The 27,735-nt window shown below is 51.0% G+C and overlaps 2 protein-coding genes across 9 annotated transcripts in view; one reads left to right on the top strand and one right to left on the bottom strand.

Moving 5' to 3' along the window:
* The window catches only part of MLH1 (mutL homolog 1), a 40,343-nt gene extending 29,811 nt beyond the window's left edge, over positions 1 to 10,532 (top strand). For 2 of the 6 annotated variants that reach the window (XM_040964313.1, XM_040964298.1), the window contains 6 exons: positions 2,805 to 2,913; positions 4,338 to 4,401; positions 7,735 to 7,899; positions 8,878 to 8,970; positions 9,202 to 9,315; positions 10,236 to 10,532. In XM_040964313.1, the coding sequence (XP_040820247.1) occupies positions 2,805 to 2,913; positions 4,338 to 4,401; positions 7,735 to 7,899; positions 8,878 to 8,970; positions 9,202 to 9,315; positions 10,236 to 10,403 (713 nt within the window). In that variant the 3' untranslated portion in view covers positions 10,404 to 10,532. Of the gene's footprint in view, positions 1 to 2,804; positions 2,914 to 4,337; positions 4,402 to 7,734; positions 7,900 to 8,874; positions 8,971 to 9,201; positions 9,316 to 10,235 lie in introns of all 6 variants that reach the window. The other 4 variants (XM_040964288.1, XM_040964320.1, XM_040964305.1 and 1 more) reach the window with 4 other exon arrangements.
* Positions 10,533 to 13,911: 3,379 nt separating this feature from the next.
* LRRFIP2 (LRR binding FLII interacting protein 2) overlaps positions 13,912 to 27,735 on the bottom strand; it is a 107,320-nt gene continuing 93,496 nt past the window's right edge. For 2 of the 3 annotated variants that reach the window (XM_040964353.1, XM_040964360.1), the window contains 6 exons: positions 25,529 to 25,661; positions 23,976 to 24,025; positions 18,029 to 18,149; positions 16,385 to 16,464; positions 15,271 to 15,375; positions 13,912 to 14,826 (listed from right to left, as the gene is read on the bottom strand). In XM_040964353.1, coding sequence (XP_040820287.1) covers positions 14,716 to 14,826; positions 15,271 to 15,375; positions 16,385 to 16,464; positions 18,029 to 18,149; positions 23,976 to 24,025; positions 25,529 to 25,661 — 600 coding nt within the window. In that variant the 3' untranslated portion in view covers positions 13,912 to 14,715. Of the gene's footprint in view, positions 14,827 to 15,270; positions 15,376 to 16,384; positions 16,465 to 18,028; positions 18,150 to 23,975; positions 24,026 to 25,528; positions 25,662 to 25,908; positions 26,011 to 27,735 lie in introns of all 3 variants that reach the window. The other variant, XM_040964345.1, reaches the window with a different exon arrangement.

Here is a 27,735-nt window from a genome sequence, read left to right as displayed (position 1 = left end):
TCTTTTATTGTTTTTATGGAAAGGCAGATTTACAGAAAAGTAGAGCTTCCGTCTGTTGATTCACTCCCCAAGTGACCTCAGTGGCCAGAGCTGAGCCAGTCTGAAACCAGGAGCCAGGAGCTTCTTCCAGGTCGCCCATGCAGGTGCAGGATCCCAAGGCTTTGGGCCGTCCTCCACTGCTTTCCCAGGCCACCAGCAGGGAGCTGGATGGGAAGTGGAGCAGCTGGGATGTGGACTGGCCCCCGTGTGAGATCCTGGCCTTGTGCAAGACGAGGGTTTAGCCACTAGGCTATCATGCTGGGCCCAAGAGTTTAGATCTTCACAGGTGAAATTTGGGAGGACTGAAACATGCAGATTATAGCAGTGGTAAATTGACTTATGCTTTGTTTAATTCACTCTATGAAAATATACGCATGTTTATTTATTTGAAAGATACCAGGGGTGGGAGAGGGAGGGAAAGAAAAATCCTCTACTAGCTGGTTCAGTCTGCAGATGGTTACAGCGCAAGGCCTGACCCAAGCCTTAGCCACGAGCCTCATCCGGGTCTCCCTGGTGGGTGACAGGGCCCAAGCGTTGGGCAGCTTCTGCTGCTTATCCAAACACGTTTCAGAGGGTTGGGCTGCGAGTGGATGCCAGCGTCGCAGGCGGGGGTTGGTCCTCTGCAGCGACAAGGCCGGCCCCCCTAGTGCCCCCTCTGACTTGGAAAACTTTTCTGATTGGTTTTCAATTTGATTGGAGATTATGCTTTGCTAGTGCATGAAAGCTCTTCTCACTGGCTGATTTCTATATTATTAAGGAAAGTCCGCCCCGCAGCCTTATGTTCTATTACCAAGTGGAGTCTCCTGCTCTCCCTCCTGGGTAGTTTTTGAGGTCTTTTTTTGGTAAACTATCTTATTGTAACCATGTCCCCGGTATGGATTTTGTTGAGGTTCCTAGAGTTGAGGTTTGGCATCTTTCATCACTTTTGGAATGTTCTCAGATACCTTTAACATCAGAGTTCCTGGCTTTTCTGGGACCTGATTTACATGGAAGAGGTCTTGAAGGAGTTCATACAAGCGTGCAGTAGGAACAAGCTAAGCATGGATCTCAGAATTCCCTGCACCAAAATCACCTGAGTTCTGTTGGCACGAACTTTTGGAAATAGCCTCGTTATTTTTTTATCCTCCATGTTGACTTAACTAACTGCCTTGTTGTACTCCAGCTCTGCCTCCTGGCTGCGTCTGGACCGTTTGTTTAGATCACAGGGTTAACGGTCTTTGCCGAGCGTGTCAGTCTTTGCCGAGCGTGGTTTGGTCTGTGTCAGCTTGTAGTTGTGACTGTTCCGTGTGTTACAAGTCTTGTTTGGAACGCCCCATCCCCCGAGTGCAGCTCCGGCTTGACCTGGCACACTCTGCGGACGCCCTGGGGGGAAGGGCTCTCTTCCGACAGTCTGAAGCCCTGGCTCATCTCATTGCCTGGTTTCCTCCGGATGCTAATTCGCAACATTTTGTTTGCTTTGCGCACTCTGGGATTGTGTTGACTGGTGCCTCCTCCGAGGAGAGTTATTTAAGCCTGGCTCATTGAGGAATTTCTGGCGAGTTTACCCAGGTTCCGAAGCAGCGCCCAGGGGGAACAGGCAGGCGTGGGTATGGGCTTCCACTGGAGATTCTTGCTGCAGGAACCTGCCCCGTCTGTGATGGCACCACGCTGTGGTTCTCTGCAGGTGGCACTTGTGCTTCCTGCCCTCCGAGTGGCAATGGCCTGAGCATGGGGCACAGCTGTGGGCTTTTGTTACACTGTAGGGCAGCCTGCACTCTCAGCTTCCAGGGCAGGACGGTGGTCTCCTGTTAGACGCCCCCATTCCCAGCCATTCCCAGGCTTATGGCCTCCTTTTTAATAGAAAAGTTGAAAGATTTATTTTTTATTTGAAAGGCAGAGTTACACAGAGCGAAGGAGAGACAGAGAATCTTCCATCTGCTGGTTCTCTTGTCAAACGGCTGTAACAGCCAGAGCTGAGCTGATCCCAAGCCAGGAGCCAGAAGCTTCTTCCGGGTCTCTCCTGTGTTACAGGGGCCCAAGGACAGAAACCACACTCTGCTGCTTGCCCAGACCATAAGCAGGGAGCTAGAGCAGCAGCCGAGCAGCCAGGACTTGAGTTGGCACCTGCGTGGGGTGCTGCCACACCAGGAGCTTGGCTGCCCCAGGTGGCCTTCCTCGACCGTACCTTCAGAGCCAGCAAAGGTGAACGCTCGCGAGTCCAGGGCATCTGTGAGGTTTCTGCATTTGGCTTCAGAGCTGTCACCACTGCTCTGGGCTCTGCTCTGTCTTGGACTTTGATCCTCGAGTATTTTTTTTTCCTTTTTGTTTCTCTTTTTAAAAAGTCATCTATTTACCTGAAAGACCAAGAGCTACAGAGAGAACAGACAGACGGAGATCTTGCACCTGCTGGCTTATTCCCCAGATGGCTGCACCCACCACAGCCAGGAGCCTGGGGCTTCAGCCTGGTCTCCTCGTCAGGGACGGGGGCCCAAGCGCCTGGACTCTCTGTTGCCCTCCCAGGCACCTTAGCAGGGAGCTGAGTCTGAAGCAGTGCAGCCAGGCCTCGAACTGTCACTCACAGCCAAATACGGCCCCAGAGTGTTTGTAACTTTAGCAATTCTTATTGCGTTTTCAGAGATGAGTCACGCTTTGTGCCTCACCTGTGTTCGCAGCAGGCGGTTCTGCAGGTGGCATGGCTTGCCTGGCGTCCCTGGTGCTGCTGTGTTGGGCCGCGCGGAAGGACTGCTGGGATCATGTGTGTGTGTATGTGTGTCTGTGTCTTCCAGCTCTCCGGGAGATGCTGCGAAACTACTCCTTCGTGGGCTGTGTGAATCCTCAGTGGGCCTTGGCACAGCATCAAACCAAGTTATACCTTCTCAACACCACCAAGCTTAGGTAATTCAGTGTGTGTGTGTGTGTGTGTGTGTGTGTGTGTGTGTGTGTGTGTGTGAAGAGGTACTTTGTGGACACAACAGAACAATGACACGCTGCTTCCAGGGAACTGTGGCAGAGCCTTCCAGCTGCCAGAGCCAGTGGGCTTGCTGAGCTCAGGAAGAGTGGCACAGCAGCAGTGCCACTGGCCTGGTGCCCGGGTGGGGACGTGCCTGTGGGTTGTTTCCAGGGGCCTGGGTGTATGCACCCCTCTTGAATCTTGAACTACCATTAACTGTTTTCTTGACCAGGTAAGGCATCTTAGAGGATGCTGTCACCTTGCCTCCACTAGCCTCACTTCCTTATGCCCCACGGGACTCTGTGCCCATCAGCCTGGCTGTGGCCTTGTGCTTCTTGGCCATTTGGGATCTCCATTACCTGTTAATTAGAGTGGACACGTGAGATCAAAACCCGGTGTCCTTCCCTTCGCCTGGAAGCCGCCCCTTCCAGAAGCGTGGCATCCGCCTCGAGTGCTCGGAACTCGGTCCTCCTGCGCTGTGGGGCTGGGATAGTGCGCCTGCACTTCCTTTGGGAATTGTAGGGGTGTGGCTTACAAAGTTCCCGGTCACACTTGCCATCACCACCTTTCATCTCTCATTCAGATCCAGGCTGTGCCCGGGATTGTAGCTGTTAACAAGTGTCAGTGGTTTCCTGGGAAGACAGGGAAAAGCCCCGGGAGAGACCCCGGTCCAGTCAGTTCTCTGGCTTTAGCTCACTGACCTGGAGCCAGTCCATTCATGGGTGCCTCAGTTTCCCCCCAGGAGGCGGGCCTGGCAGGATGCTTTGTGCTAACAGGTAATAAGATTTCGGGAAGCCACACCCATAAGGTTCAGTTCGTTTTAAGAACTATAAAGTATGAGTTGGCAGCTCCAGTGCCGGGCGTCTGTAAGCACTCCGCAGCTGAACGGGCGTCGTCCCGTGCAAATGGCAGTGTAGGCTGGTGCTGCCTCAGGTCCTCTCCTGGGTGCTTCGGACAGTTCCCTGCCCTCACCTATACTAGGTAATGTTTAATGGCAAATTATCAGAAAATGATTTATAGGACTCCTTGTCAATAGGGCAAAGGGGAGGTGACTCAAAAACAAACAGATTTGTCAACTTTCACCATGGGGTGCCATTGAAAGCCCCAGGGAGGTGGAAACTGGGCGTGGAGGATAGCGAGCCGCGCTTGGTCGTGAGCTGGAGCCTGGGTGTGCAGGCTGGCCCCCCCGGCCCCGGCTGGAGCTGCCGCTGGGGCTCGTAGCTCTTTGAGCAGGATGCGGCTCCTTGTGCACCTGTGACCGGGTTCACGCCAGGCAGGACAGCCGCCGCCCGTGTCCGGGTCCCATGTCTCGTGTGTCCCTGCGCATGGCTCTCAGGCTTTCCTCAAAGTCACTTCTTTTTTATTTCAGTGAAGAGCTGTTCTACCAGATTCTCATTTATGACTTTGCCAATTTTGGCGTTCTGAGGTTGTCGGTAAGTTCATCTCCCTCTCATTTTGAATCTTCAACTACTGGCCGTTTCTGCAAATAGTGCTTCAGTGTTCTTTTATCTGCAGTGTTATCAGTGTTGTCTAAATATGTTAAGGCAGAGTCTGTGTTGACTTGAAGTTAAACTGTAATCAAGTTTAAACTTTTTAGCCAAATAGTCATTTAGTACCCACCACAAACAAATGGTTATTCCAGAAATTAATACATATCCAAATAAGAAAAGTTGGAAAAAGATAAAAATAGAAATATAAGCCTTCTCTAAAGCCATGGTCCAGACACAGCCTCTGCTAACACACTCAGCCCACTTCTGCCAAGATATTTTTATTGGAAAGTCAGATATACAGAAAGAGGAGAGACAGAGAGGATGATCTTCCGTCTGATGATTCACTCCCCAAGTGGCACAGCTGGAGCAGAGCTGATCAGGAGCCAGCAGCCAGCAGCCAGGAGCAAGGAGCCTCTTCTGGGTCTCCCACACGGGTGCAGGGTCCCAGGTCTTTGGGCTGTCCTCTGCTGCTTTCCCAGGCCACAAGCAGGGAGCTGGATGGGAAGTGGGGCTGCTGGGACATGAGCCAGCACCCAGATGGGATCCAGGCGCATGCAAGGCAAGGACTTTAGCCACTAGGCTACCACACCGGGCCCCAAGATATTAATGCTTGCTTTTAATTTAGAGTTGATATCATATTGCCAATGTTGTTTCATAGTGATTTTTTTTTTTCATGTGACATAATGGGAAAAAAAAGAAAGGAAAGGAAAAAAGAAAAGAAAGGAAACCCAAGATTTTGGTTAGGTTTGTCTTGACTCTAAGTCAGCATAGGAAGCCTGTGGAAGAATACGCCTTGGTATTTCACATTTTTTCTGCTACTGTAAATGGTGTTCCTCTAAAACTTTCAGTGCTTGTTGGATATGAGCTGGGGGGTGTCCCCTGTGCCCTTCTCTCACTGCGTGTCTTGCTGTGGGACAGTGAGGCCGTCTGGCCTGGAGGTTGGTTCCTGGGAAGCTGTCTAACTAGGAATTCAGTGTCTCCAGGAGAAAGAGGAGTCTCAGGTTCTGTGTCTTTTTGATGAGCTCGATCCTGTTTTCCAGACATTTGTCCATTTCATCTAAGCTTTTGAATCAGTTGCTTTGTCACTCATAGTACTTCCGGTTCTTTTAATACCTGTAGCTCTGTGCCCCCCTCACTTCCCTTAACCCCAGTAGTGCCTATTTTCATCATCTTTCTTCAACTTGGTTAAAAAGATTCACCAATTTTGTTAATCGTCTCAAATAACTTTTGGTGTCAGGTTGTTTCGTCTGTTTTCTATTTTGTTGCTATCTGCTTTGATGTCTAATATTTCTACTATTTATTTGGGCTTAATTGGTCTTTTACTTCCTCCCCCACCCCCTTTTATTCCCCTATTTGAAACATAGAAATCTTCTAGTGACCAGTTCATTTCCCAGATCCCTCCAGCTGCCGGTTCACTCCTCAGGCTTGTGTCAGTTGGGACTGGGCCAGGCAGGAAGCCGGGGGCTGCCCACTCATCCCGGGTCGCCCATACGGCCGGCAGGGACCCAGGTCCTGTCCGCTGCTGCTGCCCAGGAGTAAGAGCGGAGCGGGGACTTGGTCCCAGACACTCTGCTGTTACACGCATAAATAGTCATGTCCCTCCCCAGCAGGAGCTCAACCCTGGTGCCAAATACCACACCCCTTTTCCTGTCTTTCACATTTTCAGACAAGAAAAATCAAAAGGCATTTTGCTATTATTACCTAGAGCTAGACTATTTAGTTTCCTCTCTGTTGGGGATTTTCTAGACATGGTACAGGTTTCTAATTTCATCACATCATTTTGGTCAGAAGACATCCTGCAATAGGGCCCAACATGATAGCCTAGTGGCTGAATCCTCATCTTGCACACCCAGGATTGCATATGGGCCTGGTTCGTGTCCTAGCAGCTCCACTTCCCATCCAGCTCCCTGCTTGTGGCCTGGGAAAGCAGCAGAGGATGGCCCAAAGCCTTGGGACCCTGCACCTGTGTGGCAGACCCGGAAGAAGCTCCTGGCTCCGGGTTTGGATCAGCTCAGCTCCAGCCATTGCAGCTACCTGGGGAGGGAACCAGCGGAGGGAAGAGCTCTCTCTCCTCTCTGTATGTCTTTGTTTCCAATAAAATAAGTTAATTTAAAAATAGGAGACATCCTAGAGTCGCTGAGACTGCTTTCATGGCCCAGGATGTGGTCTTTCTGAGTAATTTTCCCTAAGTCCTTGACAACAGTTGATTCTTGGGCCTGGTGCAGTAGCCTAGTGGCTAAAGTACTTGCCTTGAACATGCCAGGACCGCATACGGGTTCCTGGTTCTAATCCTGGCAGCCCCACTTCCCATCCAACTCCCTGCTTGTGGCCTGGGGAAACAGTCATGGACGGCCCAAAGCCTTGAGACTCTGCACTCATGTGGGAGACCCAGAAGAGGCTCTGGGCACCTGGCTTTGGATCAGCGCAGCTGTGGCCACTTGGGGAGTGAATCATCAGACGGAAGATCTTCCTCTCTGTCTCTCCTCCTATCTGTATGTCTGACTTTCCATTAAAAATAAATCTTAAATTCATTTTCAGATCTTGGGCAGAATACTCTATAATTAGTATGTCAAATTGACAGTGATGCTCCAATCTCCTTGTGCTAATTTGCTGCTTTGCTACTTGTTCTGTCAAATTATTGGGAAAAAGATCTGTTGAAATGGCTAAGTATAGTTGCAAACTTGTTTTCCCTTTGCTTGGTGTGTTTAAAGCTGTTGCCGTGCGGGTCAGCCTTTGGGGTTTTCTGACTTGTACTGTGCAGACCGCAGTGTGCCGTGTGGGTGTGTGGCATGGTAGTGCAGGACAGGAGGGACGAATGGCAGGTGGCCTGGGCACGCTGTCGGACTGTGGCTTCCAGTCTGCGATTGGCAGCGGGTAGAGGCCTGGTGTGGGTTCTTCAGCCTTTCCTGTGACGGCGGCAGTGGGCGTTGTGCTGTGCTGTCCCACCTGCTGTTCTGACGATGGTTTCACGGACATTCACGCTTCTTGTTTGGTCTGCGCTCACCCTTCCGTGGCCCTGCCCTGCCCAGGAGCCAGCCCCGCTCACCCCTCTGTGTCCCCGCCCTGCCCTAGGAGCCAGCCCCGCTCACCCCTCCGTGTCCCCGCCCTGCCCAGGAGCCAGCCCCGCTCACCCTCCGTGTCCCTGCCCTGCCCAGGAGCCAGCCCCACTCACCCTTCCGTGTCCCTGCCCTGCCCAGGAGCCAGCCCCGCTCACCCCTCCGTGTCCGCCCTGCCCCAGGAGCCAGCCCCGCTCACCCCTGCGTGTCCCTGCCCTAGGAGCCAGCCCCGCTCTTTGACCTCGCCATGCTTGCCCTGGACAGTCCCGAGAGCGGCTGGACCGAGGAGGACGGTCCCAAGGAAGGACTTGCCGAATACATTGTTGAGTTTCTGAAGAAGAAGGCGGAGATGCTCGCAGACTACTTCTCCTTGGAAATTGATGAGGTGCACAGGCATTTTTTTTAAGATTTATTGATTTTTATTGGAAAGGCAGACATACAGAGAGGAGGAGAGATAGGAAGATCTTCCGTCCGATGATTCACTCCCCAAGCGGCCGCAACGGCTGGAGCTGAGCCAGTCTGAAGCCAGGAGGCAGTACACAGGGTCCCAAGGTTTTGGGCTGTCCTCGACTGCTTTCCCAGGCCACAGGCACGGAGCTGGATGGGAAGTGGAGCTGCCAGGACACGCAGTGGCACCCATATGGGATCCCGGGCGTGCAAGGCGAGGACCTTAACTAACCACTACGCTATCGCACCGGGCCCACAGGCATTCTTTAAGACTTACTTGAGGTGGGTAAAGAGAATGAGTGTCTCCACGTCCTGTGTTTTGCTCCCTAGAGAGCTGCGAAGGCCAGAGCTGAAACAGGCCAACACCAGGAGCTTCATCTGCTCTCCCATTTGGGTGCTAGGGGCCCCCAAACCCTTTCCATCTTCCAGTGCCTTTTCCAGCCCACTCCCGGGGAGCTGGAGTGGAGGTGGCACAGCCGAGACACGTGCTAGCACCCATCCGGCGTGCCGATGTTGCACGCTGCCATTGACGGCTCTCCCTGTGTCTGTTGTATACAATCCATTGCCAAGGTCAGGACCGGGGGCCTGGCTGCCCGCCTGCAGGTCTAGGGCGTCACTGCACTGTCGTCCACTCCTGCCCACCCCTTGCTGCTGGGTGCGGCCTGGACACAAGGGGGCGCTGTCATGGCAGGTGGGCTGTGTCACTTCTACTTCCTCTCCCCCCAGCTGAGGTTCCTCTGAGTCCCTTGGTTGAGCAGATCGGAGGAGAGGGTTGTTTTTCAGTACTTAGTTCTGCGCTCACTGTCCAGCCAAGTGCCTTGTCCGGAATGACAGGCTCAAGTGCGGGGGTGTGGCACCGAGATGCCATTCACCAGCGCGGCTCTCGTCCCCACGCCCTGCCCCTTCCCCACAGCAGGCAGGGAACCTGATCGGATTGCCCCTTCTGATCGACAACTACGTGCCCCCCTTGGAGGGCCTGCCCATCTTCATCCTTCGGCTGGCCACCGAGGTGAGTGCTGGCGCCGATGCCAGCGTGTGGGCCCGTGCGGGAGTCAGGGAGAGTGCATGGGCACAGCTGGCGTGGGAGTGCTCCCGCTCGTCCCCAGCAGTGCTCAGCAGCCTGATCTGGACCTTCCAGGGGGAGGAAACAGGCCTGGGGGTCTGAGTAGCCTGCCCTCCTCTCAGCAGTGAAATGGATGCGAAGCGTGAGCCTGTCTCAAGTGTGGCCCCTTTGCCCCAGGTCAACTGGGACGAGGAGAAGGAGTGCTTCGAAAGCCTCAGTAAGGAGTGCGCTATGTTTTACTCAGTCCGGAAGCAGTACGTATCGGAGGACTCGACCCTGTCGGGCCAGCAGGTACCGTGCCATGGCGCTGGCAGCCCGAGATGGGGGGGGGGGGCCCTCGGCACCCTTGATGCCAGCTTCTCTTCAGGGAATGGGCAAACACAGAAACAAGCCTTCAGAGCGAGGTTTCAGTTCGGTTGTCCGCTCTGACCCTGTCCCCCTTGGGTGCAGCCAGGCTGCTTAGGCTGGCTAGCTTGTCCCCCCCCCCCGGGACCCGGTGCTGCCGGTCAGCTTGCCGTGAGAGCCCGGCTTCCTGCCGCGTGCTTTCCCACTCCGTGGCCAGTGCTTTTCAGTAAGCGTTTTTGGAGAGGAGTGTAGGGGTTCAAGGCACCTTGCACATGAGCAGGTAGCCACCTCCCTAAAGAAGCCTGCCAGGATTGCCTGCCCCGAGGGGAGATGGGAGGCTGCACTCCGAGGTGAGGAACCGCAGGGGCTGTTGGCAGCCTCAGGACTCCTCAGCCCCCAGCAGCCAGCCAGAGACCAGTCACAGCACCCTCACCCATCTCTGCCCAGAACAGTGGGCCTCAAAAGGAGAGACGCACGAGAGAATGTTTTCTTGCTCACGAGACCACTGAGATCTAGGAGCGAGGAACTGCCATGGTCCTCATGTTCATCTCCCCCCCATGTGGGGCGTTAGTGCCAGCTGCCGTCCCTAGGGTTACTGATGCGCCTACTGTGACTGCCTGACGGAGTCGGGATCAGACATCGCGTTCCACCCTGTAACACTGAACAGATTCCTTAGCGGAAAATCGCACAGGAACAATGACTGTTTTCCTTCGTAAACACCTGTGGATCCCCGAGGCGGGGCCCTCAGAGGCGCATCAGAGGAACTGGCTAGGACAAAGCCTTGAGCCTCCCCAGTCCCTGTCCCATCAGCAGGTACAGCCGGGGTGCCAGTGTGGAGGTTTATGATGTCTAATGCTGTTTTCCAGAACAAACTCCCTGCGTCCACTGCCAACCCCTGGAAGTGGACCGTGGAACACGTCGTATATAAGGCCTTCCGCTCACACCTGCTGCCTCCTAAGCACTTCGCTGAAGATGGGAACATCCTGCAGCTTGCTAACCTGCCTGACCTCTACCGAGTCTTCGAGAGGTGTTAACGCGGCCACAGAGGGACTCCGGGCCATTGTGTCCCCGCGTCGCTGCTGGCACGAAAGGCCGAAGACGGGCAGTGCTCCTCGCATGCTGACTGACCGCAAATAAACTGCAGGTGTGCCCTCACAGGACCCCTCACTGGTTTCATTATGTGTGAAAGCTTCTCTGGGCGCGTCTTCACACGGGGCACACTGCCCTGTGTGCCGAGGCACCTCGAAGGAAGTGCCAAAGCATGCTGGGCATCCAGGTCTTACACAGCACCACGCAGCGCCGGAAGGCGTCCTGAAGGTGTCCTGCCCGATGCTAGGATCTGATTCTACATTCTGGAGAACTTCTGTCATCAGGTGAAATACACTCAGTCCAGATGCTTTTTAAAGAAGATCCTGAACACGTAAGAGGCTCTGGGGACATTTACTTACCTGATCCATAACTGCAGCTATAGGGCAAAACTGGAGGGAAGAACAGACTGTATGTATGTGTCACAGCCATGGAGTGCTGTTAGCCCAAAGTGCACATTTACTGTGCCGCCCCCAGAAAAGGACCCAAATACCAAGTAGCTGCATCTGCAGGCGAGTGCCTCAGGAGCAGTGCCCGAACCCAGCAGGGGAACAAGAGAAAGCTGGCAGGGCTCAGGGCCCTGGGCCGGCAGCACGCACAGGTCAGAGCCACTCAGCAGCTGGGAGACCCCCTTACCTAAGGACAGGACAGCGCGAGCCTCAGCAGAGCCCGTGTGCACACGCACCTGCACTGGGCAGTCAGCTATGGTGGGACTCCACGGGCGCTGCAGGCTGGGGGTCCTGGAAGGAGAGGGGCTTAGACATCTATCAGCAACTGACTCGGGGCAGGAACTCGCACAGGCTTCCCCACAGTCCCCGCAGCAGCCGCCGCCGCAGGGCCCATCCTGGAAGCCACACTCCCCGTGACACACCAGTGTGTGCACACCAGACACTACTGCACTAGGAGATACTGCAGCTGCACACACCCACCCTGCCCCAGCATGCTTGCTCAGAGCTGCACCAGGGCTGCCAGGCGTCTGTCCCCCTGCCCGTCCTGACAGCCGACAGGCTCTGCCTCTTTAGGTCCTCACCGTGACCGTGGACACAGGCCGGGGGTCTGGGAACTCCATCCATCTCTGATCAAGCACTAAGGCCTGCAGTAGTTGGCGGCGCCCCCGGCCCAGCAGCTCCCATGCATGGGCAGCTGGTGGGGGATGGCATGCCAAGGCTGCAGCCATCTCGCCTGGCTTCTGCCGCACGCACTCAACGAAAGGCCCATGTCACGCACGCCGTGGTGTCCCACAGGAACCGAAGCTAAAGCAGCCTCCCCAACTGACAGGAAAGAACAAAAGGCATAAACTCCACCAGAAAGACTAAGCCAACAGGCACCACTAATAACTCGAATATAAACAAACTCCATTTCCCAAGTGAAATACATGGATAGACAGGGATTTAGAAGGAAGATGCAATAATATGTTATTTACAAGGAACTCACTTGACACACGACAAAGTGAAAGGGAGGAATGTCATGCAAACAGACCCAAGTGAGGAACAGCTGTACGGACAGCCGAGAGAACAGAGCTAGAGGACGGTGACCGCAGGGATCAGTGCCACGGGGGGACTGCCACGCGCGGTGCTAAGGCCAGAGCACCTAGTCTCACGCAGCAGGCACTAACACACGCAGAGGGAGGGCTGTATCCTGTCTGACCATAACAGTAACATCAGGTACCAGACAAAACCACAGAGGCGCAGAGGCTGAACAACATACTCCTGGATGAAGAATGTTGCCAAAGGGACATGCCTAAATGCCTTAAAAGTAATGAGAATGGAGACACGACATATAAAGCTTCAGGAATACAGCAACACGGTGCTGAGAAGGTAGTGTGCGGTAATGACCACGTTAAAGTATAGACCTGACTGCATTTCAAGGATCTAGAAAAACAGGAACAAATCAAAACTAGAAGGAAAAAAAACTTAGAACTAAATGAAAGATTGAGTTAGCTTTTTATAAATCCAAAAAGCTGCTGCACCTTCAACTAGACTAAAAGACTTGATAAAGCCAGGGGTGAGAAGGGAGCTGTTATGACACGCACCGCAGAAATTCAAGAGTATTACTTCTTAAAGCAACTACACATCAACAAATTGTGAAACTCCGAATAAATGGATATATTCCTGCACACATCCAAAATTGGATCATGAAGACAGAAAACCTGAACTGACCGGTAATGTGGGACTGAGTCGGTGATACAGAGTCTCAACAGGGAAAGGCCCAGGACGTGACGGCTTCTCTGCCCAACCCTTCCGCATGTTATCGAGCAGTTCCAAGACGGCTGAAAGGGAGGGGGCTTTGGCACACTCACTCTATGAGGCCAAGAGTCCCGATTTCCAACAAGGATGCAGCAAAAATCAAAAACTAACAGGCTTGGAGCGTTTCCCAGCACAGTGCAGTGACCACAGCTCGCAAAGAGGGACTCGGTTTCTGTAGGAAAAAATGGCAACAAGGAGCTCATCAACTCTAAGCACAAGGAAAAGATGAGGAAACGCTGGCTGCCTAACATGGTCCATTTACACGGCATTCATGTTGAAAAGCCGGAGGGATGACACTCCTTAAAAATGTCCAAGTTACTTACTCAAAATGTAAAACATTTTCGGGTATCCTTGACTGAAGGATGATGTAGAAACACAAGCAGCGAGATCCCAAAGCAGCCTTCCTTCGCATTACCCTGCATTAACAGGCAGGGGGCCCAGCTACGGCCTTCATGTAAAGTGCAATCACAGGATTTAGTGAAGCAAGTCCAGTCAAAACCAACAGAATACCTTAACACACGGAGCCATTTCATGTGGAACAGACTAACACAACACAACGGAAGAAATATATTTGTTGTGTCACATCAAGACGAAGGTCAATTTCTGCCAGAGTACCACCAAGTAGACTAGGGCCTCTTGAAAGTGGGGTTCCGCCAACCAAGAGGGGCCTAGGTGGGATAGATGGGGAGGCGCTTCCAAGGCCCAGGGGATGGGCTGCGGAGTGGGGGTCCCAACTGGGGCGCCCTAAGGTAGAGCTGCATTTCTCAACTCCGGCCACACAGCTGCTCCCATCAGCAGGAGAGTATGGGAAATGGTCTCAGATGAGGAACTTGGCTTCTGTATTTTAGAAATAAAATTCTAAGGTAACGGTTAGCAGAGCTTCACTTCTGCTAACTTGAATATCTAGTTTCAAGTCCAGTTTTGTGTGGCCTTCGCTCACTGCATTCTGCTCCGTCAGCTTGTCTAAAGGTGCATCTAAAAACCACTTGGATTCAGAGAGTCAAGAATGACCAGTGCTGCCGGGTGGCTGTACTCAATGGTAAAAGCCCACTGAGTAGGAACCTCTACTGGTGAGGATAAAGCTGCGGAAAGGAAGAGGCCAGGCTTCCAGCTTGTTGGGGGGGAGAGGGAGAGGGACAAGCCAAAGGGTCGCCATGATTGGTTTTGAAGGCTCCTGTAAAAACATGAATGTACTGGTAGCCAGTCAGAGTGGGCCAAAATGTATATTTAATAGAATCTTCAGGCAGATATCCCAGCTGCCTACCCTGCCCCTGCGGACCCCTGGGGCTCAGCTGAGGCTCATCCACAATGAGGCAGCAGATGAAATATTTGACAAGGAACACCACAGTTGATACCGGAGAAGGACGACTCTTCCTTCACGGGTACCAGGCCTTGGATGTCCTCTGCCCCATGCAATGAAGCAGTTAACATTTTCTTATATAAATATTTTACCAAAAAAAAAAAAAAAGAAACAAAACAAAACTTCCTCAAAACATACAAATTTGAGTGAAAGAATTCCCCACCATGAAACTCGTTTCTTCGCTAAAATAGAAATGCTGATATTTCAGGGTGAGCGTCTTGCCCGCTGGCGGCCGCTGGCGTCTGGGTTGCACTGTGGAGAAGGCACTTGTGTTTGCTGAGTTCTCCCGGAAGTGGCTCAGCGCACGTGGAATCGCTGTCCTGCAGAGCCTGGCCAAGGCTCCGAGTGCCCAGTCACTGAGGCAGCTGGGGAAAGTGTTGCGTAAACTTGATTCTACAATTACGTTAAAAAAAAAAAACAAAACAAAACAGAATAGACCAGTTCTGAGTTTAGAATCAAACTACCAACAAAATCCAGAGTGTTCATTCACGAGGTCAAGCCTGCTTCATTTGCTCATAAATTATAAAATACAAAGGTAGCTGTTTTAATGACAAAACTCAAAACAGTACTGAGGGGGTTTGTGTCAATGTACAGGAGCATCAGTCCCTCTCGGCAGGTCCCGGGGAGCTGCACCCACGGAGGAGAGCGGCCTCCCTATTGCTGGGCCAGAAGTGCTGTCCTGTTGGCCTTCATCTTCTCCAGGCGTTTAGCCAGGTGGCTGTTGGTCATCTCCATCTCCTCGATCTTGTCCAGCGCTGTGCGTAACTGGAGACAGAGCACAGTCACTTCACAGTCGGGAACCGCCCCAGCCCTCCCGTGCTGTGCGGGAGACCGAGGCAGTGCCAGCGGTGCCCGAGGCCTGGCCCAAGACCCCACAAGCCTTTTGTTTCCTTCCCAGTCAGTGAGAGATGTTAACGGTGCCAATGGGGACTGTTTCCTTAAGTCACAGAAAGGGTACACAGCTCCTGGACAGAGAGCTGGTCCAGAGCAAAGAAAAAGAACCGCCCTTCCACTTCCAGCTTAACCGCAGCACACCGAGGCAGGCAGTCACGTGCGGGCCCCAAAGCAACACTAACAATTGACTGCACTACTGTTTTCTTAACAGTGGGCCCAGGAGTACACTGACTGTGCAGGCAAGAATTTGTATTTCCAACAAGGCTCTTCATCTTTTTAAGAATGTTATTCCCCAGGAAACATTACAACAAGTACCTCTCGTTGCAACTTCCTCTTTTCTGCTTTTAATTCATCTTCAACCTTCTCCGCATTCTCGGCAGCCGTTTTGTATCTCAGCACCTGGCCCTCAAGCCGGCTGATCTGTGAACACGAACACACGGGCCCGTGAGTGCCCTGGGCTGATGTGTGCACACAAGCACATGACCTGTGAGAGCACCTGGGCTGATGTGTGCACACGAGCTCACGTGCCGTGAGTGCCCTGGGCTGATGTGTGCACACGAGCACATGACCTGTGAGAGCACCTGGGCTGATGTGTGCACACGAGCACACGGGGCTGTGAGTGCCCTGGGCTGATGTGTGCACACGAGCTCACGTGCCGTGAGTGCCCTGGGCTGATGTGTGCACACGAGCACATGACCTGTGAGAGCACCTGGGCTGATGTGTGCACACGAGCACACGGGGCTGTGAGTGCCCTGGGCTGATGTGTGCACACGAGCACGGCCTGTGAGTGCACCTGGGCTGATGTGTGCACACGAGCACACGGGCCCGTGAGTGCCCTGGACTGATGTGTGCACACGAGCACACGGGGCTGTGAGTGCCCTGGGCTGATGTGTGCACACGAGCACACGGGGCTGTGAGAGCACCTGGGCTGAGGTGTGCACACGAGCACATGGCCTGTGAGTGCAGCTGGACCCGCTCACTCCTGGCTGAGCTGGAAATACAATGTCATCACACAAAGTCTGAGTAATCACAGCTCCTCTCAGAACCCAGCTATTTCCAAGTCAGCAAGTGTCCCCAGAGAGGATGACACGGGTGGCCACAGGTTTAAGGCTGAGCACACTGTTGCAGGGCAGCGTTCCACTGAAGCAGGACTGGAGGGAGATGTTTTTAAACTCTGTACACAGGTGTTTTCTTGTAAACTATGAGCTTCAACTGGAAAAACCTATACACATTCGACCACAGTGACCATGAACTGTGTTAGAAGACGGAAGGGAGTGGAGCCCCTGCAGGTTCTCTGCATGACTCCTCTGCTGTCCACGTGCAGCTTCGCACAGCTGCGCAGCCCACGGGAGTCCAGGCACGTGTGGGCTGAACCTCGGAGATTCATGGGGTGGCTGCTTTAAAGGAACCAGACAGAAGTAGTACTCACACTTTGCTCCAAGGTGGTGATATCCTGTTCTGCTTTTGAAAGCTTAAACTTGTATTCACTAATTTGTCTGTTGGCATCTCCTAGAAGAGAAAAGAACACCGCGCTGTGTTCATGTCTCAGGGATGAACAGGTGGATCCTCTCAGGACCAAACAAGCCCATCCCACAATGACCAGGGCACAGGAGCGCACGTGGCACCCCCACAGGCAGCTCAGGTACCAGGATGCTGGGCCCTTCTGCTGCAACACCAGGCTCGGGGTCACTCTCCCCTCCCCCCAGGACAGCGGGGCTTTGGAGACGGGGGGCTGAGCCAGCACAGGGGACCTCAGCTGCCCTGAAGCCACGCCTGACCCTCCCATCTCAGTTCTGCTTCTTAAGTGTGCATCTCCACTCAGCCTTAACCAACATTCAAGGCCTTGCTCAACCTTCAGTGTCTCCATGACTGCTGAGTTAACGTAACCACCCTCTCCTTTGCTATATTTCATCTGCGTTCTTCTCCGTGTCCGTTTAAATCCCGTGTGCTTATGTCAGAGAGGCCCTTCCCGGCGCCCCCGCTCCCCCCTCGCCCCCTGCAAGCTTGCCTCTGCACCCAGCCAAGCATTTGGCATGTATCACATGTGCTTAATACTGGTCGAAACAAAGGCTCTTCAGTAAAATGTAGCCAGATGCTGTGAGCTGAGATACAAAGCATTACATGAGAAGCTTAGAACTGATGGTAGATACCAATTCCCTCCAGAAATCCAAATTCAACAAAAACAACCGCTGGCAGCCAGCGTGTGTTGCCTCAACTAACTCATCCTCAGCCTGGAGGCACTGGGATCCCAAATGGGCGCCGGTTGCAACATGGCCCAGCCCCAACTGTTACAGACATTGTGGGGAGTGAATCAGCTGCTAGAAAGTCTGTCTTGCAATGTTTTCTCTTAAAAAATTAAATTAGAATATGAAATAAAAGAACATCTCGATATGACAACTCCATTCTATTCTCCTAGCTCAGGATGCACAGATGCAAAAGGAATGGAATAACTGAGATTGGAAAGCCTGTTATCGGCAAGGCCACTGTTCAAGCCAGAATTGTTAAGCTCATAAATTACACCCCATCATCACCAGAATCTTCCTCCTAGGGAAAATTGGGTGACAGCAACAAGCATTTAAAAATAATATGGGCTCAATAGTAGGAAGGGAGAAAAACTAGAATGCACTAGGTGACTAAATCAGCTGGATTCACTTTGTGGCCTTGTTTTAAATTTCATCTAACAAGGAGGGATTGGGCTAATAGGGCACTTTTAGGAGAAAGCCAACAGCAGCATGTGTGAACTGCAAACGCATCTATCCAATCATCCAGGCAAAATTCTATCCAAGGCTTCCACTGGGGAACCTGAGCCTGGACAGACACCTGGACTGGAGGGGACACTGCCACGGTTCCCTAGTCACACAGCGTCCCAGGGTGTCACTGCAGAGGACGAGGCTCTGAGCAGTGACAGGCCGTGCTTGAACGCTGGAGTCCACAGGCTGCTGCGTTTCGGGGTGGGACAGTGTCTGTGGACCAGTCAGAGACCGGCAAAGTGCCCTAACATGGTTCTTGAAGCAAATGTATACCAGGAGGCCAACTCCCGCTCCCAGTGCGCCGGCTTCTCCCTGGGACCTACTCTGCATCTCGATAAACTGCAAGTCGGAGCCGTTCTGCAGTCCCGCCAGGTCAGCAGCCGGGCCGTCACTCCGGGACCCCTTCTGCCGCTCCTCCTCTAGCTGCAGCTTCAGCTTCCTAATCTGAAACAGAAATAAAGCTTCAGCAGCGGCTCCAAGCGCTCCAACGAAGCCGAAGGTCTAGCACGACGGCCACGTCTCGGAACACGGCGCATCCTCCTCCCCCAACCAGCCACACCGACTATCCAGTCACTCAAACCATTTTCTTGAGCACCTCCCGTCATGGTGTGAGAGCTAACCTGTGAGCCAATGTGCGAAGGATTGAGCCCCAGAACCAGCTGTCCCAATACAAGTTATACTTTGTTAAATGTTTACACCAAAGTTCATCTTTGGGCTGTTTGTTGTTAGTTTCAATAAAAATGGCAAATTCTATCAGTGGTTAAGGCTTGGGGAGTTTAGTATTAGAGAGGGGATAAATAGAATTTTTTGAAAAGATTTATTCACAGCCACCATCGCACAGCAGTTCACCAACTACAATAATGGGATCCAATATAAGCACCAGCTCAGGTCCAGAAAAATCTACCTCGACCCCTTCAAGAACAGAAAGAGGTCTTCCATGCACTGGTCCACTCCCCAGATGGCTACAGTGAGCAGTGCTCAGCCAGAGCCAGGGGTCCCCCTCCATCCAGAATTCCACACGCATGGCAGGGGCCCAAGCACTTGGGTCATCTTCCCAGGCAGCTGGGTTGGAAGTGGCACAGCGGCCACTCAAATTGGCCCTTAAATGGGATGCCAACAACACGTGCAGCAGCCCAACCCAGTGTGTCACAGCGCCAGCCTGAGATGTTCTTCCTTTTAAAAACTTGCTAGACACGGAAACAGCTGGAAATACACAAGTGACTTTCCAATTGTCCCCAAGTCCAGCAGTGGCAGGGCAAGCCTGAACACCCAGAATTAGTCTGTCACTCTCCTACAGGAGAGCTGTACGCAGGGACTGAACCCACACTTCCCCAAACTCTGCTCTGGCACCCCCAGAGTCACATGGCCACATGCCTCATCCATCATCCCCATCACTGCCATGCAGGTAAGTCTCCCTTCCTGCACTCCTCCCACACGGCTCTGGACGGTTCCAGCCTTCATCTCCTGTCCCTACCTACTGCTGGGAACTCTCGGAGCGATGGGCCCAGCAGCACAGCATCAGCAGCAGCAGCAGCCCCAAGGCGTGAGCAGTCCCTTCACCTCCTCGTGCTAATGGAAACCTGCTCTCCCTTTTGACATCCTGGGGCTTCTGTTTAATCCAAAGTTCACAGCATTTCACCACAGACTCAGAAAATACAAGATGTCGTTTGTTTTCTTTGTGGTTGTTCAGCTATTTTTCCTGCATTCTAAAAGTCCTATTCTTAATTTCATCTCTCATTGCCACCGACCTACTCCTTCACCGCTTCGCTTCTGACCAGCTCGGTCAAGGCAACTCCGGTCTTGCCTAATTCCTGACAATTTCAGAACGCACCCCCTGGGCGGGGGATCTTTCCTAGGACTCATGTCCTTGCCAGCTACCCCATCTTGCCTTCACTCTCTCACTCCCAGTGCTAGTTGGGAGGTCACAGGTAACCATCACCCCTACACAGTATCCTCTGTAATCACTGCTCATTCTCCCCAGACCCAGCAATCGTCCAACTCCAGTGTCCTCTCTCACCCAGAGTCCATCTTCGTTCCCCTGTGCCTTGCTGTTTTTCTGGATGGCCTGTCAGCCCTGCTTGGTCAGAGTGATTTCCAAGTCCATCATTACTATCATATCCTCTCTCTCATTTGTTTCTCACCCAGAGGTTTCCAGCTCGTTCTATTTTGAGGGCCAGTGGCTTGTGCTTCCTGAACACCACCATCTGCACACCGCCCCATAAATGCCCCATTACCCTGAGTCACCCGCACGAGGCTCAGCGGCAGGTGCTGCTGCACGAGGGCGCAGCCAGGTGCTGCCCCTGTGGTGGATCCTTGGGCAAGAAGCAGCTGGGTGTGCGAGTACGAACACTCTTACATGCTCCCCTGTCCTGTTATACCTAACCCATCCCATCCCATCCCACACCCAAGGCAGCAGCTTACAGCTGGAGAAACACACAGAGGTAAATCTTCACACAAACCTACTTCGTCGTTTGCGTACTACTAATGCTTACTGTTTACTGTCTCGTAGCCTTACTGGAACGGAACGCCCACTGGGCGGGGATGTTCTGTTCCTGTTTGTTTTTGTTGGTGGAGAGGCAGACACAGAGATACATCTCTCATCTAGTGATTCATTTCCCATATGGCCAATCTCAGGCCACAAGCGAACTGGGAGCCCCATGAAGGTGGCAGGAACTCAGAATGTGAGGTCTCACCCCTGCCTTCCCAGGGGTAGCAGCATCCTGAGCTAAGCAACACAGCTAGCAGCATCCTGAGCTAGCAGCATCCTGAGCTAAGCAACATGGCTAGCAGCATCCTGAGCTAGCAGCATCCTGAGCTAAGCAACACGGCTCATCCAGCTACACTTGCAGCCAGGGACTGCCGACGTGGGGTCTGGGCACTGGGAGAAGCATCTCAACACTAGGCTTTTAAACACCTGTCACAGGCTTTTAAAACAAAAAAAAACAAAAAAAACTCACTCACTGAAATATCACAAGTACCTAAAAAGTAGAATGTCACCCAACATTTGTTGAAAGACTGCACAAAAGTTCCCGAGAGAAATAACAGAATTCAGGATGGGAGAAAAATCAGCAACAAGATCATTACAGGAAATCTCTTAGAACTAAAGGCAAGAGGTACCAACACTGACAGGGCATGGAATGACACATGAAGACTTCAAATCACATCACTGATTTTTTGGATAGTTACAGTACAGGATACAAGCTTCCAGAAAGAGGGCGAAAATAGGTCATATACAAAAGCTCCAAATGAAAATGTCCTGGAAATTTGCACCAAAGTGGTGACAACAGGACCATGAAGAGATGTCTTCCGCAGGAAAAAAAAAAATTATTGCAATTCAGAAACTTATACCAAATTATCAGTCGAGGAAAACGGGACAGCATTTTCAGGTCAACAAGGTGATGAGAAATTAACAGTCCACATACCCTTTTCCCAGAAGTTACCGGAAGTTGTTCCAACACAGGAGAACAAATAAAGAAAAAGGCTTGAGGCTCTGGGACGGGGGACCAGCCTCAGTAACAAGCAGCAGAAAGCCCTGGGGGCCAAGAAGAGATCCCATCTCCATGCCAAGGCAGCAAGGCTGAGTGGGAGAGCCAGAGGTTCCAGGACCCAATCAGATGGAACCAACAGGATGACCTGAAGCATCAAAAAACACATGGGGTGGATTGAAACTGTTTGTGGAACTTGTGCAGCTAACTAAAACATACGCAAAACCAAGCGAATAACAGGAAAACATGCAATAAAAACTGGAGAGAAAATACATAACCGTGAAGGAAGTGAAAGGTGATCCCAGCATGCAAAGCAGCCCTCCTCCTGCACACGGAGCTGAGAGACTGAATGACATCAACAGGCCGGAATGACTCTTCCTTGATTAGGAGCAGATGAGAACAAGAAATACACATACGGATGTAAGGACAGGAGGTGGAAGACAGCTAAGCAGATTTCCCCAGAGGGATGGCAACAGAGGATGGCTAAAGCACAACAGACAAGCAACAGGAACAGGCAAAGGGCCTCGACAGACAGCTGTCCAAAGAAGAAACACACACCATCAACAAGCACAGGGAATAATACTGAACATCACTAGCCAAGCAAACCACAACACATCGTCATAACAGCTAAAAACCTGAGAACAACAACTGCTGGTGAGGCTGTGGAGAGAGAGGCACACCCACACACCATTGGGGGGAATGGAAGTGAGGGCGACCACTGTGGGGCACAGCATGCAACTTATTAAAGAACTAGAAACAGACTTGCCGTAGGACCCACCAGTGCCATGCCTGGGGTTATGCCCATGAAAGAGATACCCGCACCACCATGATCACACTGGCACTGCTCACAGCAGGCAAACACTGGATTTGGCTAAGGTGTGCGCTTTCAGGCAAATGAGCCATCTGGTATAAAGTCATAATGGGATATTACTCATCCACAGAAAAACAGAATTCTACCATTTGCAGCCAAAGGGACTCAACTAGAGGACAACATGCTGAGGGAAGCTGAACCCCAGAAAGACAAATGCCACGTGTTCTCCATGTCTGCGTGTATTGATACTGCGGCAAATACACTTTGGTAAAACTTTGCTTTATGCCCTTATCGAATCAAAGGTTAAGAATGTTATACAGGGCCCGGCACAATAGCATAGCAGTTAAAGTCCTCACCTTGCACAAGCCAGGATCCTATATGGGCGCCAGTTCTAATCCTTTTGGCCCCGCTTTCCTTCCAGCTCCCGGATTGGCTCAGCTCCAGCCATTGTGGCCACTTGGGGAGTGAACCATCGGATGGAAGATCTTCCTCTCTGTCTCTCCTCCTCCCTGTATATCTGACTTTCCAATAAAAATAAATAAATCTTAAAAAAAAAATGTTGCACTACTACAGCTTTCATGATCTGTGACTGATTTATAACTCACTGTAAAATAGGTGAAATCAAATTTTTCCATTCATTACTGTTTATAACCCCGGTCTTATTCCTACTAAAGTCTTTATTTATTTACTTATTTTTACTTTCAAACTTTGTCTTTGGTGAAGTATCAAGCCATTTTATTGTAATACAAAGAGAAAGGGAGAAAGAAGTGGGTGGAAGGGAATATGATGTTATTTGAATTGTAAAGTTACATTGAATTTGTTAAAAAAAACTAATTGAAATTTAAAATAAAAAAATATTTTAGCCAGTCATATCTACATAAAAAAACACTGCACATCAATATTTATAGTAGCATTATGAATCGTTTCAAAACTGCAGCAACCAAGAAGTCCTTCAGCAGCTGACCGAAGAAACCGTGGTCCAACAAAGCAATGAGATCTTACGCAGCGGTGAGAAGAAATGAGCTATGGGGGATGCGCATTCGGTGCGGAGGGCAAGATGCTCATCGGGGCACCTGCGTCCCATACCACCGTGCCTGGGGTTCCACGGGCTCCGCTCCCACTGACAGCTTCCTGGGAGACAGCAGGTGGCAGGGCAGCACCGGAGTCCCCAGGGACCACACACGAGACATGGGCTAAGTTCCTGGCTCCTGGGTTTGGCCTGGTCCACACTTGCTTTTTCAGGCATTAGACAAGTGAACCAGTAGACAGCATACCTACAGTTCTTTGTCTTACAGATAAATAGAAAAATAAGTTTTCGACCCATGAAAAGGGAAGGTAGAACCTCATACATATATTTTGGTGAAATCTGTAAAGGCTGCGCACTGCATGATTCTGACCACGCACTGCACGATTCTGACCACGCACTGCGTGATCCTGACACACTGTACGATTCTGAGCACACTCCATGATGCCAAGCACTTGCTGCACGATCCCAACCACACACTACATGATTCCGATTATAAAGCACTGTGGACAAGTAAGAACTGGAGAATTCCCGTATTTTCTATTTTGTTTTGCTCTAAACCTAAAACTGCTCAGTAACAACAAGATTATTCTTAAACATTTTTTTTAAAGCAGTAACATAAGCAATGTTATATGGAGTTACACGAGGATAGCACACACTCAGCTCAGAGAAAGAAGGAACAGAGAGACAGGAAGGACCTGCCCGGGAGATGGCACTCTGCTCAGCCAAATGGGCAGGCAGGACGAGGGAAGCCAGTCACCCTACATGCATCTCCATTTAAAAGATAAAAACTAAAAGAGAATTAGAAACAACACAAAGGCAAAATATGAAAATCTCATTTGATTACCGATGTTTCAAATAAGCCCACTTCTTTCTAAAGAACATTTCAGTTGGCCAACGTTTAATAGAACATCATTCGAATTAACACCTCCCGATAGAAATGCGTTTACCTGTGACAGTAGTTCTTCCTTTTCCCCAGCAAGTTTTCGTAGCCTTACATCTAAAACAAATCAAAATGACATAATACATAAACAATGAAAAATAAAATTCTTCAGACTGATAAACAGCAATCACCTGATAAATTACTTTGTAGTTCCAAATATCAAAAGAAATAAAGGCTTTAACGCAACTTATTTGATTTGTCAGAACACCAAATAGAACGCTTGCTCTCAGAAACATTTTCCCACTTAAAGACAAGCTGAGGTGAAAAGAGATCACTTCCACACTTTAAACTCCTGCAAGCTTTCACCAGCAGACAGACAACTCCAATGCCAAGGGTGCTGTTCCAACGTCAAGTCCTTACTTAGCAGGAGCGATCAAAACATTTAAAACTAGACCGAGGGTCTAAGTGGAACAAGACGTGGGCGGAGGAGGTGGAGGGAGCTGGGAAAACAGAGCAATATCATGCTGGGAGCAGTAGAATCCCACAAAAGCACAGAGAGAGGAAAGGGGACCAGCTCTAAGCTGTGGGTAGCCCAGGGCAATCTGCAGCTTGGAAGCAGGTTCCTGAAGGCTGGCTTCCGGGCTGCTGAACCGGGTGCTTCTGCAGCAGCCTGCCCCGAAATGGATCCTTGGGTTGGAGGATGTCAGGAACTCAGCCAGAGCAGCAGGGACACCTGGCCAGCCCTCTCCCCACCTAATCCCCAACCAGCCAGGAGCACAGTCAAGTCTAGGTTCTGCTTTCTTTAGCATCTTCCAAACGAGGAAGAAACTCCCTGAGCCACCAAGCATCTACTGATTCATTCCATTCCATTGTCTTGCTCACCACTATCCTCCACGTCAAAGGGTTTGACTATTGTACTTGCACAGGTCTGCACATCAGAGCAGGTGCTTGCTAACTTTACAAATTGTTTTCAGGCTGCTCAACGCTTACCGTATTTCATACTCCCTAGCACCTATGCATATATGAAAACCAGATGGAAAAGGGCTAGTTTCTTCATGAACACAGCATCCAGCGCTGTCATTTCCTCCCTCCAGTGTAAAGCTGTGAGCAACAGTGGCTGACCCCCTTCACAGTTATCCAGGACAGATATCATCAGGCCCTCTACGGGTTGAATTTAAGAGACTTAGATTACAACACACTTAGAAGCTCTGGATGTCACACTCCGTTATTTAGCATCTTGCTCCTCTATTTCATGCATTAAGAAACGCGTACACCAAGAGTTACAGCACTTTGAGGCAAGCAGTAGAATAAAAAGTCTGATCCATCAGGAAGTAGATTCTAAGAAAAAAAAATTTATTTATTTTTATTGGAAGGGCAGAGATTTACAGAGAGGAGAGACAGAAAGATCTTCCGTCTGGTGGCTCACTCCCCAAGACCCAGACGCTGTTTTTCCCAAGCTCAAGGGTGTCTGAAGACAAAGTGCCCAGATTCCTCCTGCGAAGGACCTAAATCAGTCACAGATGGGCCTTCTGTGGTTTGGATTTTCTAAGCTGGGATGTTGACAACAGGCTGGAGGCCCAGCAGGGCAACACCGCTCCCAGTGAGCATACAGGGCCTTACCTAGTGGTCCTTCTCCTGCTGACTCCAAGACCTGAGCAGCTTCCTGAGACACAACAGTGATGGCTCCCACCACTGGCTCATGATGGACGTCACCGTTGGGAGTGCCATCGGGAATTATAACTAAGCCGTGTTTCTGCGGGAAAGAAAAAAAAAGCCACCATCACAAAAGGCGATCCGCACAAGCTCTGCCAAGCAACTGCGCAACAACACACGTCTGCCCCAGGTCAAGCCTGGTCAGAACCAGTGAGAAAGGGCTCTGCAGACAAATGACTTGGATCAACCAAACCTGGAGGACAGACGTTGTCCGGACCGAGGCTAGGAAAGATGCGTGGATGAGAAAAAGGAGCACAGAGGACAGCCGCAGGCACATGCCAACGTACCTCTCCAGTCTTCACCGTCTCCTGCAGGGCAGCCAGCTCCTCTCGGAGCAAATCTCGCTCCCTCCTGAGGCAGCCAATGGATTCTTTCTGTTTCTCTAGGGCCTGGTGTCAGGCAGGGGAGCAGGGGAAAGAACGGCACAGAAAAGAGCAAGTGAAAGGTAACTGATTCAAATGAGCAGAGATAAGGGCATAGGAAGCAAGGAAGCGGTTAAGAGCTTGGAAACAAGCAGAGAAGGAGCAAATACAAATGGATGCGGATACACAGCTTCGGTGTGATTTTAATTGAACCTGGTTTGCATGCAAGAATTCGGCAAGATGTGCTTGTTATAATCAAGCAGAACAGTCTTTCTTTTCCAACCATTACAAAACAAAGCTAACAGAAGATGAACACAGCAGGACTTGAAAGCCCTCCTTCAGCTGTCGTCCTCGGCAGCTCCACTCAGGCAACAAAACATTTATGTTTAAGTGAAATCATTTACTCAAGAATATACTTTTTTCTTTTTTTCAAAAAATGGAAAGTTTAGGAAGAAAAATTACCAGCAAGACATTTTAATTAAGTACTGACTGTAAGATTATCAATCAGAACAAAATACTCAGATACAGCTTAATTTACAACACGTCGTCTGCAAAAGGATCCTCAAAAATCGACTTACGTGAATTCACTTAAATACAACAAAGACTCATTTGATTTTCCGACACATTTTCAAAACTAGAAAAACCAAAACAGAGCCCAGCCGTGGAGGGCAGCAGATCCTAGATTTCAGAAGCTTTTAGGTCCTGGCACATACTTCATTTACCCTGAGCTTGGTCATCTGAAAACCAGCAGGGTGACACTGGCACTCCCGGGCCAAAGCTGCAAGGTGGACTCAGTACAAACCACTGCCCCAAGGGCCCAAGACAACAGGGCGGTGTGCCCATCTGCACATTGCCCGGGCAGCACCGGGGCCTGCGGCTGAGCTGGTCAGAAGAGCAAGTCCCAAGTCAGAGTGCCTGACTTCTGGATTCTGCCTGACTCCTGACACACAGCCGGGGATGCGATGGTGACGGCCGAGCACTGGAGTTCCTGCACTCACATGGGAGAGCTGGAAACAGCTCAGGCTCTCGGCACTTGGGGAGCAAACCAGCAGATGCGTGCACTACTGCCCTTGGACTCTTCTGTCTCTCAGAAAAAAATAAAAAGATAAATAAAATACAATTAAATAAAAAGGCAAAACCAGAAACCAAAACTGTCCCTGTACTACCTGACTCTCCCAACTGTGCGCGAGGACAGTGCAGAAGCAGCAAGGCCCTGTGGTAATCAGTAAGATGTCAGGTTTCCTTTAAAATGCCAAGTCGTCCGTACAAGAATCTGACGGCTGAGCTACATGAAAAAGTCTGTCCACATGTTTAACATATTTAATATTTACATCTATTTCAGAGAAGAACAGGTGACTTTTCTCAGCTGATCAGATACAGGACTGGTGCGAGAGGGTTGGTGCTGCGGTGTGGAGTTAAACTCACCATCCACAGCACCCCATCGCATACGGGTGTCAGTTCAAGTCTGAGTAGCAGAAAGTGGCCCAAGAGCCAGGGCCCCGAACCCATATGGAAGAAGAAGTTTCTAGACCTTGGCTTTGGATTGGCCTATGCTTGGCCATAGAGGCCATTTGAGAAGTGACCCAGCGGGCAGAAGATTTTTCCGTCTCTCTCTCTGTAACTCTGCCTTTCAAATAAATAAATAAATAAATCTTTTTTAAGAACTAGGACAGGGCCAGCACTGTGGCACTGCCTGTAATAGCGCCATCACATAGAGGTGCTGCTTCATTTCCCTGCTGCTCTCTGCTAACG

Source organism: Ochotona curzoniae, unplaced genomic scaffold (assembly GCF_017591425.1).
Source record: "Ochotona curzoniae isolate NIBS_2020 unplaced genomic scaffold, NIBS_Ocur_1.0 contig_1302, whole genome shotgun sequence".
Lineage (NCBI taxonomy): Eukaryota > Metazoa > Chordata > Mammalia > Lagomorpha > Ochotonidae > Ochotona > Ochotona curzoniae.
The sequence above is the reverse complement of the archived record's forward strand: the minus strand, read 5'-3'. Positions and strand labels throughout refer to the sequence as shown.